Source organism: Sinohyriopsis cumingii, chromosome 4 (assembly GCF_028554795.1).
Source record: "Sinohyriopsis cumingii isolate HCF-2022 chromosome 4, ASM2855479v2, whole genome shotgun sequence".
Classification (NCBI taxonomy): domain Eukaryota; kingdom Metazoa; phylum Mollusca; class Bivalvia; order Unionida; family Unionidae; genus Sinohyriopsis; species Sinohyriopsis cumingii.
Window position 1 is genome coordinate 124,158,995 of NC_142964.1, and position 18,062 is coordinate 124,177,056.

The following is an 18,062-nucleotide window of genomic DNA, read 5'->3' on the forward strand; positions in this document are numbered from 1 at the left end:
TTGAACATAAATGATAAGCATTCAGAAACCATAGAATCTGTCAGTAAATCATTTTTTTTATGATGACAAGTTATGTATGTTATGATGTTATCTTGAATATTATCATATTTTGCACCTCATAAATGGTATTTAATGATCTCCCGAAGCTGAAAACTCGTAATTTGTTGCATGCCTGTCAAGTCTTATGCACTGTGCATGAGACATGAATCTTGTACAGAAGTCACACTCACATGTACATCCTGAATTTTTTCACATTCTTAAAAATGTAATGCATTTTTAAACTAATGATTTTATGGTTTATTGCTGTGGTAAAGTTCCACCTTTGTGCAGCAAATCATAAAGTCAGGATATGTATGAAGTTGTTTTCTGTTTTAAGTATAATGTGTTGTCTTTCGTGTTCGGGCCTCTTCCCCTTGACCCCACCCCCACTGATGCTTTGCTCCAGATCCCTGACCAGGGAGCTGTCACCTACTGGAGATAATCTCACTCCTGACACTGAAGGACCCTTGTCAGCTCTGGTTGGTGACACTAAAATTTGAAACCTTGTAGAATTTAGTTTATACAAACACACCCAAATTTTAAATGGGCTGAAGATAGGAAACTAAATTTTAATTTAAATTAAAGGTATACTCTACACAAGACAAAACTTTAGAATTGATAAACTTCTTATTTTTCCTCCAAGTCTGCATTTACATAAGTACGAATTTAAGTCACATCTTGTATCTTTTATTTAGGTTCGGAGTGTCCGAATTCTGGGATGAGAGCACCTATTCCATGCAGTAGCGGTAATTTTTACTTTTACATCATTCTTAATACATCAGTCATTGTTAGTACACCGAGAAACTGAATGAATTCAGTCCTTAATTTCAAAGCATTCACTTGCTGGGATTACAGCATTGCAGTAGCATGCACATTACATGCTGTTGTAGGTGACAGCATTGCAATAGTATGCACATTACATGCTGTTGTAGCTATGGTGACAGCATTGCAATAGTATGCACATTACATGCTGTTGTAACTATGGTGACAGCATTGCAATAGCATGCAAATTCATGCTGTTATAGCTACATTAGATGCTTTTGTAGCTATGGTGACAACATTGCAATAGTATGCACATTACATGCTGTTGTAACTATAGTGATAGCATTGTAATAGCATGCAAATTCATGCTGTTATAGCTACATTAGATGCTTTTGTAGCTATGGTGACAGCATTGCAATAGTATGCACATTACATGCTGTTGTAACTATGGTGACAGCATTGTAATAGCAAGCAAATTCATGCTGTTATAGCTACATTAGATGCTTTTGTGGCTATGGTGACAGCATTGCAATAGTATGCACATTACATGCTGTTGTAACTAAGGTGACAGCATTGTAACAGCATGCACATTGCATGTTGTAGACTAGTCAGGAGTATTGAGGTTCTCATAGTATTCAGCATGCCACTTTCTTAATTTTCAAATTAGACATAACAGTCACATGCATATATATATTTCATAATTTACTTATAATTACATATTTTTATCAAGCCTTTGAAACTAGCATTTATATTGGTTCAAATCACATCAAATGATAAAGAAAACTGGTCATTATTAGTTCATAACACCAAAAAAGAACTACTTATGTGTTCATGTGTCCTTCTCATGGGCTTTGGCAATGGTTAAACATAGCTCTGTTATGGCAATATGGTATACAATGGTTATGCATAGTTTTGTTATGGCAATATTGTATACAATGGTTATGCATAGTTCTGTTATGGTAATATTGTATACAATGGTTAAACAAAGTGCTGTTATGGCAATATTGTATGCAATGGTTATGCATAGTTCTGTTATTGCAATATTGTATACAGTGGTTATGCATAGTTCTGTTATGGCATTATTGTATACAATGATTATGCATAGTTCTGTTATGGCATTATTGTATGCAATGAATATACATAGTTCTGTTATGACAATATTGTATAAAATGATTAAACTAAGTGCTGTTATGGCAGTATTGTATACAGTGGTTAAATAAAGGTCTGTTATAGCAGTATTGTATAGAATGGTTAAACAAAGTGATGTTATGGTAATATTGTATACAATGATTATGCATAGTTCTGTTTTGGCATTATTGTATACAATGGTTAGACATAGTTCTGTTATGGCAAGATTGTATAGAATGGTTAAATATAGTTCTGTTATTGCAATATTTATACAATGGTTAAACATAGTTCTGTTACGGCAATATTGTATACAATGGTTAGACATAGTTCTGTTATGGCAAGATTGTATAGAATGGTTGAACATAGTTCTGTTATTGCAATATTTTTACAATGGTTAAACAAAGTGATATTGTTATATGCTCATTTTTTTCCCCTGTTAACTTTACATTGTCAGAATCATACAGTATTACCCGATACAGAACCCACATGCCAATACACATATAGCATTCACATGCATAAAGGAACTTTCTATTGTAAACAAACAATGGATGCAGATGCCAGCACTTTTGATTTGTAAACAGATCATGTATACTTGTGTAAGAGGCTATTTACGTTGTGGTTGTTTAAATTTGTTTCTGAATGAACTAAAACAGATGTTTCGTGGACTGGCACATACCAACTGCTTTGGCACATTCCGCGTTGATACAATGTTTCGGATTTAGGCTAGCTACAGTATTCAACAGATGCAAGAAAAGGTCCTAACAAATAACATACAGGTGACAAGTCATATACTGTCTTCTTTAGCTGGTGATAAGAATGGCAAAAAAATATACAAACAGTTTTACATCCTGAATTTCCTCAGAATGTACTTTCATAGTTCTGCAAATCCGAATTACATGAGCCATGCCATAGGTTCTGAACCTTGATTACACTTTTCAAAATTGTACTGTAATTTTGATGATAAGTGCAATTACATCATCCTTACTGCACTCAAAATTAAATAAACATTAAATTCCATAGCGCCTTTTTGATAAGTGCAATTCAAAGACTTCATATTTTTCCCACATTATGATTTAAAACATTCAATGACAGCAACAGAAACACATTTGCAGATGTCAACAGGCTTCTCCCTAGCTTTTTCAATCCCATGTATTTCATGTGGAATTGTCACATACAAATCCAGTCCATAATCATGAAATTTCATAGAATCGAAAAAAATACCAAATTTATTCATTCCAGATCAAATGGAAAAGTTGTTGCAATGCACATTCATTCACAATATGACTCCAAATTTCAATTTTAACTAGACACGCCATTTTCTTTCGAAAGTTATGTTGAGCGCTCGACTAAGTTCAAATTTATCTGGGTGGAGTTATGTGCACAGTAATAATGTTGTTGTTGTGCAATGACAAATATGCGCTTGTGTATTTAGTTTGGAATATGGCATGCATTCATTTACATTGTTTCTTGTAGTGTATTTTGTTTATATAATTAAGCCTTAGGTAGACTAAGAAACTGAGCATATAATAAAAAGGTTACTGCATTTGTATGGGAAAATATGAACTTGTTTTGTTGGATGGATATACTGCACTCCCAAGGTTTTGCAGTATTCCATCCAAAAAACTCATTCATATTTTCCCATACAAATGCAGTCACCTATAATTGTGGCAGTATTGTTTACAATGGTTACACATAGTTATTTTATTTATTTCTTGAGATTCATTATCATTTCTTTGAATATTTCTAATTATAAGAATTGAACTTCAATTTTAAAAGGATACATAAAATGTAATATGTTGTTATATACTTTGCATGAATGGACTTCATCTTGCTGTTCATGCATTGTGCAATCGATATTCAAGGTTCATTAATGTACCTCCACGTACATGCTATGGTCATACCATGAATGCATGTTATTTTATATACAAAGATGTATTTATTGCATTAGCATTTACATCTTTAGATTAGTCATCAACTTTTACTGACAAAATTTAGTTCTTACATATAGTGATCAAACTTACTTTATGTTCATGCAGACAGTTACTGAGTGGTGAGTTGGTGCATGACAGGTTGCTTGGGCTCCAGTGAAACCTAAACTTAGGGATGTGGATCAGTGTCTCATTTTCATGAATAATGATGACATAATTTGAATTGCATTCAACTTTGTATCTTAGGTTACTACAGCAGTGCAGGAGCTACAGGTTGTTCAAAATGTCCAGCAGGGAAAAATTGTTCAGATCCCACTATTAGCCCTACTGAATGCCCATCTGGAACATACAGCTTGGAAGGAAGGGCTGGATGTTTGTCATGTGACAAAGGTTACTATAGCAACAGCAGTGCAGGAAATTGTATACCTTGCCCAGCTGGAAAAGACTGCTCAAACCCATCAACACTAACTGACTGTGAAGCGGGCAAATACAGCCCTGTAGGTGTAACCAGTTGTTCAGCATGTCCAGGTGGTTATTATAGCAGCAGTGGTGCTGCAAATTGTACAGTATGCCCAGCAGGAAAATATTGCTCAGACCCAGCATCAACACCAGCTGATTGTGCAGCAGGCACATATAGCCCAGAAGGTGTGGCTAGCTGTTTATCTTGTCCAGTTGGTTACTATAGCAACAGTGGTGCAGCAAATTGCACAATCTGCCCAGCAGGAAAACATTGCTCAGACCGATCAAAACCAGCTGATTGTGCAGCAGGAACATATAGCCCAGAAGGTGTAATCAGCTGTTCAGCATGTCCAAGTGGTTACTATAGCAACAGTGGTGCAGCAGATTGTACAATCTGCCCAGCAGGAAAACATTGCTCAAACCCATCAACACCAGCTGATTGTGCAGCAGGCACATATAGCCCAGAAGGTGTAGTCAGCTGTTCAGCATGTTTAAGTGGTTACTATAGCAACAGTGGTGCAGCAAATTGTACAGTCTGCCCAGCAGGAAAGTATTGCTCATATCCAGCATCAACACCAACTGATTGTGCATCAGGAACATACAGCCCAGCAGGTGTGGCTAGCTGTTTATCATGTCCAAGTGGTTACTATAGCAACAGTGGTGCAGCAAATTGCACAATCTGCCCAGCAGGAAAACATTGCTCAAACCCATCAACACCAGCTGATTGTGCAGCAGGCACATATAGCCCAGAAGGTGTAGTCAGCTGTTCAGCATGTTTAAGTGGTTACTATAGCAACAGTGGTGCAGCAAATTGTACAGTCTGCCCAGCAGGAAAGTATTGCTCATATCCAGCATCAACACCATCTGATTGTGCATCAGGAACATACAGCCCAGCAGGTGTGGCTAGCTGTTTATCATGTCCAAGTGGTTACTATAGCAACAGTGGTGCAGCAAATTGCACAATCTGCCCAGCAGGAAAACATTGCTCAAACCCATCAACACCAGCTGATTGTGCAGCAGGCACATATAGCCCAGAAGGTGTAGTCAGCTGTTCAGCATGTTTAAGTGGTTACTATAGCAACAGTGGTGCAGCAAATTGTACAGTCTGCCCAGCAGGAAAGTATTGCTCATATCCAGCATCAACGCCAACTGATTGTGCATCAGGAACACACAGCCCAGCAGGTGTGGCTAGCTGTTTATCATGTCCAAGTGGTTACTATAGCAACAGTGGTGCAGCAAATTGCACAGTCTGCCCAGCAGGAAAACATTGCTCAAACCCATCAACACCAGCTGATTGTACAGCAGGCACATATAGCCCAGAAGGTGTAGTCAGCTGTTCAGCATGTTTAAGTGGTTACTATAGCAACAGTGGTGCAGCAAATTGTACAATCTGCCCAGCAGGAAAGTATTGCTCATATCCAGCATCAACGCCAACTGATTGTGCATCAGGAACATACAGCCCTGCAGGTGTGGCTAGCTGTTTATCATGTCCAAGTGGTTACTATAGCAACAGTGGTGCAGCAAATTGCACAGTCTGCCCAGCAGGAAAACATTGCTCAAACCCATCAACACCAGCTGATTGTGCAGCAGGCACATATAGCCCAGAAGGTGTAGTCAGCTGTTCAGCATGTTTAAGTGGTTACTATAGCAACAGTGGTGCAGCAAATTGTACAATCTGCCCAGCAGGAAAGTATTGCTCATATCCAGCATCAACACCATCTGATTGTGCATCAGGAACATACAGCCCAGCAGGTGTGGCTAGCTGTTTATCTTGTCCAGTTGGTTACTATAGCAACAGTGGTGCAGCAAATTGTACAATCTGCCCAGCAGGAAAAAGTTGTACAGATCCATCATTAACACCAGTTGATTGTGCAGCAGGAACATATAGCTTGGAAGGTTTTGCAGGCTGTGTCAAGTGTTCTGAAGGTACATGTATCCTGAACAGTTTATATTGTGTTTGACTTGGCATATGTTTGAGATGCAACTAATATTGTTTTTAAACTCACCAATGGTGTTTGTTTTGTATACTTCACCTGCATGTATCATTAATTGTAACCTCACCCGCATGTACTATAACTTTTAGCCTCACCTACATGTATCATAGACAGTTTTCATGGGCCAATTTGGTGTTTCAGTTAATTTAAATGGGTGGTGGGTGAACTGTGTTGTAACTCACATGGATGTTAAATTTTCTTTACTCACATGTATGTATTAGTGGTATTGGTTTCCATGTTATACATATGTGTCCTAGTGACAGCTAGCTTTACATGTTAATTTTAAAACATCTGAACCTCATGATAGTAATTATGTGTACAGTTTTTCAAACTTGTATGAAAATATGAATATAATAGACATGAATCTATTCTTATCACATTTTGAATTAGACCATTATGATTCATATCAGTCCATCAGGATATTAAAAACCCATTCTATGTGCATGCATGTGGGTAGATTTTTTTCTGTTTTTATTGATACAACTGAATGTTTGCATGCATCGCTCATCCAAGTTTCAATATTCTCTGTTCCAAATGTTCTTCTGTACCTGAAGGTTTGTTTTAAATGAGGTTTTAATGTATTGATAAATGAGGTTTTAATGTATTGATAAATGAGGTTTTAATGTATTGATAAATGAGGTTTTAATGTCTCATTTAATATGCATAGACTGGTTCATATAATTGTTTGTGTAGTAAAAATAGAAATAGGCAGGTTACCTTAATCAGCTTAAAACCACTCCAGTTTAAGCATAATACAAAGACATCACTTGTCATTACAGCCTTGTAAGTCCAATCAGATTTATCATTTTCAGGATTTTAATTTAATCAGTCAAAAAAAATCATATCAGCTTTTTGAAATGCATTTCTCGCCATTTATGCCTTATCCATGAAAGTCAGCATGCTTTTGAACCACATTGCTAGATAAAGCAGTTTGGATGATGTTAAAAAATTAAATTCATCTCGATTGATATATTCTTTATTTAATAGATTGTGTAAGAACAAATGTTATGTTACTGTGTATATTTATGCACATGTACCAGGCTTTACTTGATATGTTTTTGATTGTAAGTATTAGTTTTTAGTTATGTTTATACCAAAATATAACAACAAATCCTTTTTAATTCATTGTAGTTGGTGGTACGTTTATCAGATGTTTTAATTTCAGCACAGTCACTGCTATTATATTTGTTTTCGATACTTAAGGCATGTATTTGTTTGTTGCTTGTCTAAAAGACTTATTCACATTAATGTGTACCCAGCTAAAATCAGCATAGACTTATTCACATTAATGTGTACCCAGCTAAAAGCAGCATAGACTTATTCACATTAATGTGTACCCAGCTAAAAACAGCATAGACTTATTCACATTAATGTGTACCCAGCTAAAAACAGCATAGACTTATTCACATTAATGTGTACCTAGCTAAATACAGCATAGACTTATTCACATTAATGTGTACCTAGCTAAAAACATCATAGACTTATTCACATTAATGTGTACCTAGCTAAAAACAGCATAGACTTAGTCACATTAATGTGTACCCAGCTAAAAACAACATAGACTTATTGATCACATTAATGTGTACCCAGCTAAAAACAGCATACATAGACTCAGATCTGCAAACACATTTAACTTCTTGCAGATCTACCAGTGCATCAGGGTCAGCAGATCTTAATTAGCTGTACTAGTCAAAAGTGGGTAAATGATTCACATGTATAAAATTACAGAATGGCAATATTTTCTCTTTTACCTTTTAGCACAGTACAACTTGAAATGGCACATGTAGACATTGGCAATGCATCATAAAAAAGCACACTTCCAAAACAGTTGCCATCTTTTTTGTTTCCTATCTCTTATTTTTACTGTGAATACTTAAATCATTGAGATGATAAGGACTGATTAGGATCTAATACTGAATTGAAATTGATGATATTGACAATAATATTAATGATATTGACAATGATATTAATAATATTGACAATGTTATTAATGATATTGACAATGATATTAATGATATTGACAAATTAATGGTATTGACAGTTGTATTAATGATATGGACAAATCAATGATATTGTCAATGATATTAATAATATTGACAATGCTATTAATGATATTGACAATGATATTAATGATATTGACAAATTAATGGTATTGACAATTGTATTAATGATATGGACAAATCAATGATATTGTCAATGATATTAATGATATTGACAATGATATTAATGATATTGAAAATTCATGATAATGGCAAAAGGTCTGATCAGCTGAAGTCAGTACTGGGAGTCACTGTTTGGCCCATCATGCCAAAAAATAATGTACAAGAAAATGGAATAGGCTCACTGCTGATGGTCCTACACTGAACAAGGTGACTTCAAAATAGCCAAAATGAAAAATACAATTTTATGTGTTTCAAATACAGTAATTTAAAAGAAAATATCCATGACTGATTTACTATATATACTTGTTTATAAGTCAAGTCAGATTCAACTGCAGACTGTGCTAACCCATATCTTCCATCCCATAATGTGCCTGAAGAGATGGGTCTATGTTTGGATTATTCAATAGAACATACAGTATGGAGTCTTATCTGCTGGTGCATTATGCAGTGGCAGATCAAGGACTATGTTGTTTGCAGTTAGATACAGCTTGCACTAAATCTTCTTTCAATTCTAGTCACATAAAGTTCTTATAAAAAGAACACTTGGAAACAATTTTACAATAACTTAGAATGAATGACAGGTACCAGTATGAAACTAATTCAGTAATTTTAAGAAAGTTTATGTAAGTAGTCTCTTAATTATAGTGATGTAATAAGTAAGTAATAAATTCATAATAAATGATGAAGTATTAGGCATTGCCTTCTGTGAGTGCAAAGAGTTCCATACATTCAACCCAGGAGGTCCTGAGGGCTCCATTTCATGGAAAGCTGTCAGTTGAAAGAGTTTCATACTTTCAACCAAGGAGGCCCTAGGGCTCCATTTCTTGGAAAGCTATCAGTTGAAAGAGCTTCATACATTCAACCAAAGAGGCCCTAGGGCTCCATTTCATGGAAAGCTGTCAGTTGAAAGAGCTTCATACATTCAACCAAGGAGGCCCTAGGGCTCCATTTCATGGAAAGCTGTCAGTTGAAAGAGCTTCATACTTTCAACCAAGGAGGCCCTAGGGCTCCATTTCTTGGAAAGCTGTCAGTTGAAAGAGCTTCATACATTCAACCAAGGAGGCCCTAGGGCTCCATTTCATGGAAAGCTGTCAGTTGAAAGAGCTTCATACTTTCAACCAAGGAGGCCCTAGGGCTCCATTTCTTGGAAAGGTGGAGAAGAAACTGAACATATACCATTTTGCAATATAGTGTGTATATTTAAGTGAGTTCATGTAACTTTAACATAAGGTTGATATCTTCCATTGCAATACGTTTTGATCTTGTGAGTGCTTGTGACATTGTGTTGATACTAATGTTAGTGTTGGAATTATTTTGATTATTTTGGTACAAGTGGCACTGAAGTGCATACTTTTTTTTATTAACATTAAAATAAAATAAAACCTTGTAGGGGAAATTTCCACTTTGTTAAATTTTGGATCACATCTGATTATGAAAAACTTAAAAGTAAATATGTGATTTTGCACATTTTTAGTTGTTTTATTCACATCCCTGAAGCAAATTTTATTGTGATTTGTGATGAGGTCACAAAAAGTTGCAAACAATTGAACCACATGGAAATTTTCCTTCAAACTATATGTTGTCATGGGAATGTGTTATTTTAATTATTTGTATGAAGCTGGTAGCAGCACCATTATTTGTACTGACAAGAACCTTAAAGTTCATTATAAGGTCATAGCTTGAATTTGGTGAGGTTTTTAAGTAAGTAATTGCTAGGTATTAAGTTAGTTTCTAATTAAGTAATTAGTAAGAAATAAGTAAGTTTCTAATTATGGAGTCTCTAAGTAATAAGTAAGTTAACAATTCAGTAATTACTAAGTTTCTAATTAAGTAATTACTAAGTAATAAGTAAGTTTCTAATTATGTGTCACTAAGTAATAAGTTTCTAATTAAGTAATTATTGAAATGAATAATCTGACAATACAGATCATTTAATTTTAACTTTGAACGTGAAAATTTGCAGACATACTTCTTGATAATTATTCTTTTATTATATGTTTTTTCAAGGAAGTAAATTTTTTGTAGGTTCTACATTTTTTTAATACACTATCAATTGATTTGCTTGATAATTTTTGGGGTTCTTTAATTTTTAATTAATTTTTATAAAAGGCAATTATTTTTTTATTTATAATTACTGATTTGGCACCAAAATGGTAAGTAACTGTAAGTAAAAAAATCACAGATGTTACAATGACAGGTGTGTTTAAATTTCCAGTGGTTGAGTGAATTTTCCAATTGCTCACCTGAATGGTAGAGTGCTAAGTCAGGACTGACCAGTGCTTCTCTTTAATTAAAATATGTTATTGAGATATTGCTGACTTTGTTCATTGAGAGTTCATACTTTCTACTAAAACTTTGTCTTCCATTTGTTTTGATGAAACTGATTCAAGTTCTTAGCTCTTACACTACAGTACTTCTAAAGGCTTTCCAGATGGAGAGCAGACTGGTCTCAGTTTCCAATTACTTAAACATGCCATATAAGGGTCAAATAATACATTCTGGAAAACAACCTTCACATGATTGGATTTTAGGATGTTAACATCATGAGCTTTTACATTTTTATTATAAATTATTCCTTGTGAGCAAACATTTATAATACCAACCTGTGTGGGTTAGTAAAATTTTTAGAGCTGATTCATTAAACCCTGAACATTTCTGTTCTTGCATGTTACAATGGAAAATATATTAGATTTTCATTCTGGCATACTAACCATATTCATCATTTATTTTCCATTGCTTACGTTTTTGAGGATTCATATTGACTTAGGACTATTTTCTTAAAAACTCAATAGACTTAACCAAAGTCTTTTCCCAGCATTTACACAATTTACAATGTAACATTAGATTAGAAAGCTCAAACATTGCATTTTGTTTGTCATTGGTTGTAGCTTCTCAGATAAATGCATGTATGACTTGTGAATCAGTTATTATATTTAGAGAAAATTTATCCATAGATGGACTGTGTCTGACAAATTTTTGTCCATTTTAAGGATACTACAGTTCATCAGGAGCCACAAACTGTACACAATGCATGGCTGGTTACTATTGTACAGTCACCACACAGACAGCATGTGGTGCCTCCAAGTACAGCAGTGCTGGAGCCACTTCCTGTTCCACTTGTCCTGCTGGCTATGAATGTCCATCATCAACAACCTCTACTCCTGTTCAGTGCTCTGCGGGATATTATTCACTGAGTGGGTCTACTAACTGTACTATTTGCCCAAAAGGTTATGGATGCCCTGTTCCAGGAATGAGTAATCCCAGTGCTTGTACAAATGGAACATATCAGAACAGTACAGGACAGACATCATGTCTGGCATGCCCAGCAGGTATGTTTAGTTATCAGAGTGCAATACATCTTCAATATCCTACTTTTAAAATAATAAAGAAAAATGTATTGCTGCTTCAGAATGAAACCAGAATTGTATTTCATCCGACAAGGTGTCGCTGAAGGACATACAGCAGTGTTGACATGCAGGTCATCCAATTATTGAAGCACCACGTGACATAACTATATCAAAAGTTAATGACTGATTTGAACAGAAGAAAATCAGATTTTAAAAATTTTCAGTAAACTATTTCACTCTAGTTCTGATCATATGTTTGTATGATAATGATATTCTAGGTATTTCAATTCCAAAATATGGTATCATTGATGAAAAAGATTCAAAATAAATACATTAAAACATTAGGAAAAATTCGTTTAAAAACTGCCTGGGTAATGTTTGATAAATTTTGCTTGGTGAGCAAAATTCTGTCCTTGAACTAATATACATAGGTAATGATATGTCTATCTTCTGATATGCTTATCTAACTTTTAATGTCTATACATATATGTTTGTGTATGTGTGTGTATATATATATATATATATATATATATATATATATATATATATATATATATATATATATATATATATATATATATATATATATATATCAGAAGTTAGTATATATTTGAAAATCTTATTATTGGTGAAGAATATCAGAGATGATCTCAACACTCAGCATTTACAAGGAAGAATGGTATTATGTATAATTCCTGGCAGATTACAAGAAAGACTGATCTTATCTATAATTCATTTTGTCAACATCAGTCCCTTTGAAAGACTCAAGTTCATGAAATAAAGGCCCCTTGAAAAAAGCATTCCATGCTGGATGACATTTTTTAAGCAATGTAAGGTTATATCTCAGTCTGAGAAGAATTTTTGACATTTAGTTAAATCAGGACCTATTTGATTTTCCTAAGCAATCTATGTGTTATATGTGAAGCTTTTTATATTTATATTTCAGGAAGTCATAAGTTCATTCCTTGGATAATGCCAATGTTGTCTCCTTTTTTGTTCCATATACTGTAATTCAATCACTTCTTTGTTTTAATAGGCTACAAGTGTCTTGACACCATATTGTCACCAGCTGTTTGTGTCCAGGGTGAGTATAGTCCTGAGGGTGTGACAGTGTGCCTATCCTGCCCAGATGGGCAATACTCCAGTAATACAGGGGCTGCTGCCTGTACTGACTGCCCTGCAGGAAGTCAGTGTTCCAGCAAAACTACTGCAACACCATGCAGTGCTGGTGAATACAGGTAGGATATTCTGTTAATGAAACTTGATACAGTAAAATGTCAGATATGTGGATACCAGCTCTCCAGATGCATCAGTAGAGTGCAGTGTTTCATAATTATTAGAAAGCGTGTAATATATATCCTTGGGGATCATATGAGTAATGTCAGTTTTACTGTTGCACCTTCCTTTCTGCTCACTAACATTCAAGCAATTTCTTTATTAAACATTATCATTAGAAGGTGTTTTGCATACCACATTGGGGCCCTTATCTTTATGATGAAAGTCATCAGTTTTTAAAAATGTTTTCCTTCACATTTTCTGTTCTTTAATCTATTACACTCAATAACTTCAGAGATGTATTAGATTAAGGGATGAAACATTGATATATTTATGTATCAGCATTAGAAGGTGTGCTTATTTACCACACTCGTGAGAAGATGTTCGAGGTCAAGTGCACAGCTTAATATTATAAGTTTTTCATTCCCCGTCCAGTTTATAATGTCATAAATATTAGAGATTAAGGAATGAAACTTGGCATTTGTCACAGTTTTGTCACACAATTTTCTTTTTGCTCTGTAACTTCAGTGCCCTTTCAGCCCTAGGGTGTTAGAACTTTGTCTTGAAGGTCAAGGTCATTCATAAATGTGTTTCCCCCCCCCCATTCCTACACATTGTCTCTAATGCCTTTTGATATAGAGACCTAAACCTTATTTACTTTCCATGTCTGCCTAGTAGCTCTACAACTCAGTTGCAAGGTTTATAGGTAGATTTTATCATTGTACACGTTGGTAGGCAGGGCACAAAACTGCACCATATTATCTTGTTTCCAAACATTTGACAGTTTTTACAATTCTTGAAGATATTTGTGTGCTTCCTGGGCTTAAAATCATGGAACTGATGGGTCATTAAAGCAAAGATTGTTCCTTCTTCTTTTTAACATAATAATTTATATAAAAATCATAAACTTTCTATGGTAAACACGACCATTAAAAAAACATTGAAATATCAGTACCATATTTGCTGGCGTATAAGACGATACTTTTTTGACCAGGAAATCTTAGCTTCATCTTATACTCTGAATTGACTTATATATGGATTATGTCATCTGAATCGCTTTATCATATTTTTCATATCGAAAATAATTATCCAAGAGTACTAAAAATAATGTGTAAAAAATATTTCATTTGGGGAAGAGATTGTGTATGAACAAATATAGGATCCCACATTTAGTATTTTAAACAATTACATAATCGTCAGTATTAAAAACATAAATCAGATGTAATTGTGCATGCACTTGTAATGTACACTGTTTGTAATATATGTTGTTTAAGCTTAATTATATATTTGTGCATTAGAATTTACAAGTTAGAAGATGAATAACCATGACAAAGACATATACCATCACAATTTTCTTCTTGCACTTAATGATCAAATAATCCATTTGCCCCATTGAGAGAAACAGACAGACAGAGTTGTCTTCACGATTGTAAATCTGTATTTTTCACTTACCTGATGACTGATTTTACTTGTGTACAAGTGCAGTACCATATTCCATAATCAATTAGTTACACTAGTTATGCAATTCCTTCAAATTTTTGTTTCCACTTCCATTATTTAAAGAATCACATGGCTTTGTAGTGGTATTTGCATGCTAGTTAAATATACTATGGCTGTTATTCAGTCATTCCAAGATAACACCTGTCTGAGGTCTAGATTCTGCAGACCGGATCAGATTAGTGAGGCTACCAATAGGGAAATTAGGCTACCCATGGACATTATGAATACTGTACCATATAGTTAAAGGAAATGCCAGGTTGTTACTATTGTAAATTTCACAGCCAGTGACAATTTTGAATTTGCAATGGAACCAACGCCAATTAAAACTACATCTAGCATGAGCAAAGATCAGAAACAATTGCCACCTAAGTACAGGAAAAATACATGCACTTTAAACAAAATCTTGATCATTGAGAATGGAAAGGTCATTATACTTGCAAAGAAATTTAGACAGCATGCAAAATGGTCGTTCTTTGGATTTAACCTAATGGAGAATATATGGGTATAACTATTATGATCATTTAAACCCTGAAGGAGTATGGTATGTATTTTCATAGTTTCAGTTTGCTGTTTCATTTATTAATAGATTCTCTCTTTGATAAAAGCTTCAGCAACACGAGGGCAATAAGTTAAAAGAAAGAGCAAAAAAATCCACAAACAGCAGAACTTTCTCTCTCTCTCTCTCTCTCTCTCTCTCTCTCTCATATATTGGACCATATTTTATTTTGATCACTAGGTGCAGAAAGAAAAATGAGATGGAATACATATGCATCCTTCTCTCTGTATTTCTCTTCCCCTCCATCCCCACACCCCACCCCTGGAAAATGCATTTTAGTATTAATGATGCAAATGTCCTATTGCTGGTAATCTGAAATAGCATACAGTGATACTTTTAATATTTATGAAACTGGAAGTTATTATAATTTAATTCCACACAGCATCCTAAGTTTTATCCTATCTGTAACTCTATACATTTTCATGTCATTGTCATTATATATAGCTAAAAGTATATAATACATTTAAAATACTTCTTGTTAAACAAATTAGGTACTTTTAGTTACAGTTAGTGATCCTGACTGGAAAGGTTACTGAGTTACAGATAGGATAAAAATCACGATACTGTGTGGAATGAAGTGAAAAACACAATCAGAAGTGTTGATCTGGCCTCATCTTGTACTCAGCGTTGACTTATATAAGGATGAAGGATGGAAAGTTTGCCAAAGTTGCTTATTAGACTTTTCCTCCGCATTGACTTTCATGCTGGCATATACATGTATATGCCAAAAACTTCATAAAAGTGGATGAGATATTTAGAGTTTACAACCATTGGTATTTGTTATTTTCAGTAGAGGCAATAAGGTATTGAAGCTGCTGACAAACCAGACAACAACTTTTAAGTCTGGTGTTTATCATGTGACACTTAACATCTATCCTGACAATAGCAGTGGTCAGTGGGCCATCGTCGTTTGTTAATGTTTGACTGACAGTGAGTGGCATTTGCAATCCATCAATTAGAATGGTTAAACCCCAGTGTAGAAGAGCATGTATCCATGGAATGTGTGCAGAGTATTACTTAAAATAAAAGCCTGATGGTTAAATAATTTATATTTCAGATGAGAATGACAAACTTTAAGCAAGACAAAAAGTATTGTTTTTCCTTCATCACATTTTCTCTTTCTGTATCTATCTATTTGTCTGTCAGTTGACCTTTGAGTGATAGATAATATCATGAAGAATTATGAAGTTTTACTTTGATTTTTATTGACTTGTTGTGTAAATATATCTACTTCAGCACTGTTGGAAAGACCCATTGTACAACTTGTCCGTCAGGAACATATGCCTTGAATTCAGGGTCATCTAGCTGTACATCCTGCCCTGCTGGATATGAATGTACCACCACGACTAGTAAGTATTCACATGATCACACCACCAATACTTGTTCCCATGCATGTAAGTGCAAGTTATTGATGGCTGCTGACCATCTCAATCTGACTTCTTTGGCAAGTGTCAGTGATTGCCTCCTAATGTTTGGTAGCACCTCGATTTGCTTCTTTGGCTTCCTTTGCTTTATAAACCATCTTATACCAAGACTTGAATTATTGAGACCACTAAATATTAGTCACGGTTACCTTTGTTATACAAGTTCTTTATTGTATCAGGGATGTTGGGTTGGGAGGTATTTATGTATGGACACTTTCGCCATAGTTACCACATCTTGGTGATTTGGCACTTGAGGCAGGCTTTATGATATGGCAATTGTGCATCAGTTTTAACAGAATGAAAACTGTTGCAGGAATAAACAACCAATTCTTTTAAGTTTAGAGCAGTTTGAATGATAAGCATTCTTTAGGTGGAAATGGCTGTGGTTGATACAAAAAATTTGATACTATGAAATAGACAATAAAGGTTGACAATGGTAGGTTTCTAACATTCTTTTAGAAATAATCATCTCTTTCATATATAAGTAACAGAGATCCAAAGTTTTCCTCTAATATTTCAACACACTTTAACACAATAATCACTTTCTACTCGATTTTTCTTTCATGCCAATAGATATTGTACATGGTGACATGAATAGTCTCATAAAAGAAACTTAATGGATTCATAAGTTAGATACTTTGTATCCTAATGGCCGTAATGCCAATGCACTATATAAAATTGTAGAATTCATTACTAAAAAAAAGATGAGGTCCCTAGAGGATGTCATTTTTTCAGAGCTTTTGCTGTATAACATTTTCTCCTTATCTTTTCAGAAACTGCTTGTGCCAGTGGATACTACTCTTTAGGGAATGCCACTACATGTATCCCTTGTCCTGGTGGTTATCAGTGTGCAGACAGCTCTAATTTACCAGTTCTCTGTCTTGCTGGAACATATGCAAGCAACATCAGCACCTCCTGCAAAAGCTGTGAAAATGGGTACTATTGTCCAACAGATGGTCTGAGTGGACATCTATCATGTGCCACTGGATATTATCAGAATGCTATAGGTGGTACCTCATGTACTCAGTGTCCACAAGGTAATACTAAGGAGATGATAGAAGTTTACTCTCACTCTTTCATCTTAGAGGCATTTTTTCATGTTACATGTAACTTAATAAATCCTCAAGCAAAATATTAACAGAGGACACAAAAAAGTCTCTGGTAAGAGACTGACATTTCCAGGCAGGGTATTACATGATTTTACATTTTTGATTGTAAGGTTGTATTGGCGTAGGGGTGTGCTTAGGATGTATGCATCATGATGTGGGGTAATATGAGTCACTAAAGACCTTTAACATGGTCAGTAAAAATCAACACTCTTTTGATGACAATTTTATGCCACTTAGGAAAGGGCTGTGAAATGGGGGTAACGTTGTCATTAAAAAGTAATCTAAGATGATCAGGAGAGAGTTAGGAAAGAATGAAGAAGGATGAGAACATGAGCTGGAGAGAAGTCAAGCAGTAGTTTAGAAAATTATTGTTGTCTTG

General features: G+C 34.7%; 1 protein-coding gene across 1 annotated transcript in view; it reads left to right on the plus strand.

The window, feature by feature from the left end:
• LOC149802037 (uncharacterized) overlaps window positions 1–18,062 on the plus strand; it is a 316,208-nt gene that overhangs the window by 62,310 nt on the left and 235,836 nt on the right. Inside the window, exons 6-11 of the mRNA XM_089956881.1 lie at window positions 735–830; window positions 4,104–6,242; window positions 11,463–11,801; window positions 12,856–13,057; window positions 16,387–16,499; window positions 17,348–17,611. Of these exons, the coding sequence (XP_089813007.1) occupies window positions 735–830; window positions 4,104–6,242; window positions 11,463–11,801; window positions 12,856–13,057; window positions 16,387–16,499; window positions 17,348–17,611 (3,153 nt within the window). The remainder of the gene's footprint in view (window positions 1–734; window positions 831–4,103; window positions 6,243–11,462; window positions 11,802–12,855; window positions 13,058–16,386; window positions 16,500–17,347; window positions 17,612–18,062) is intronic.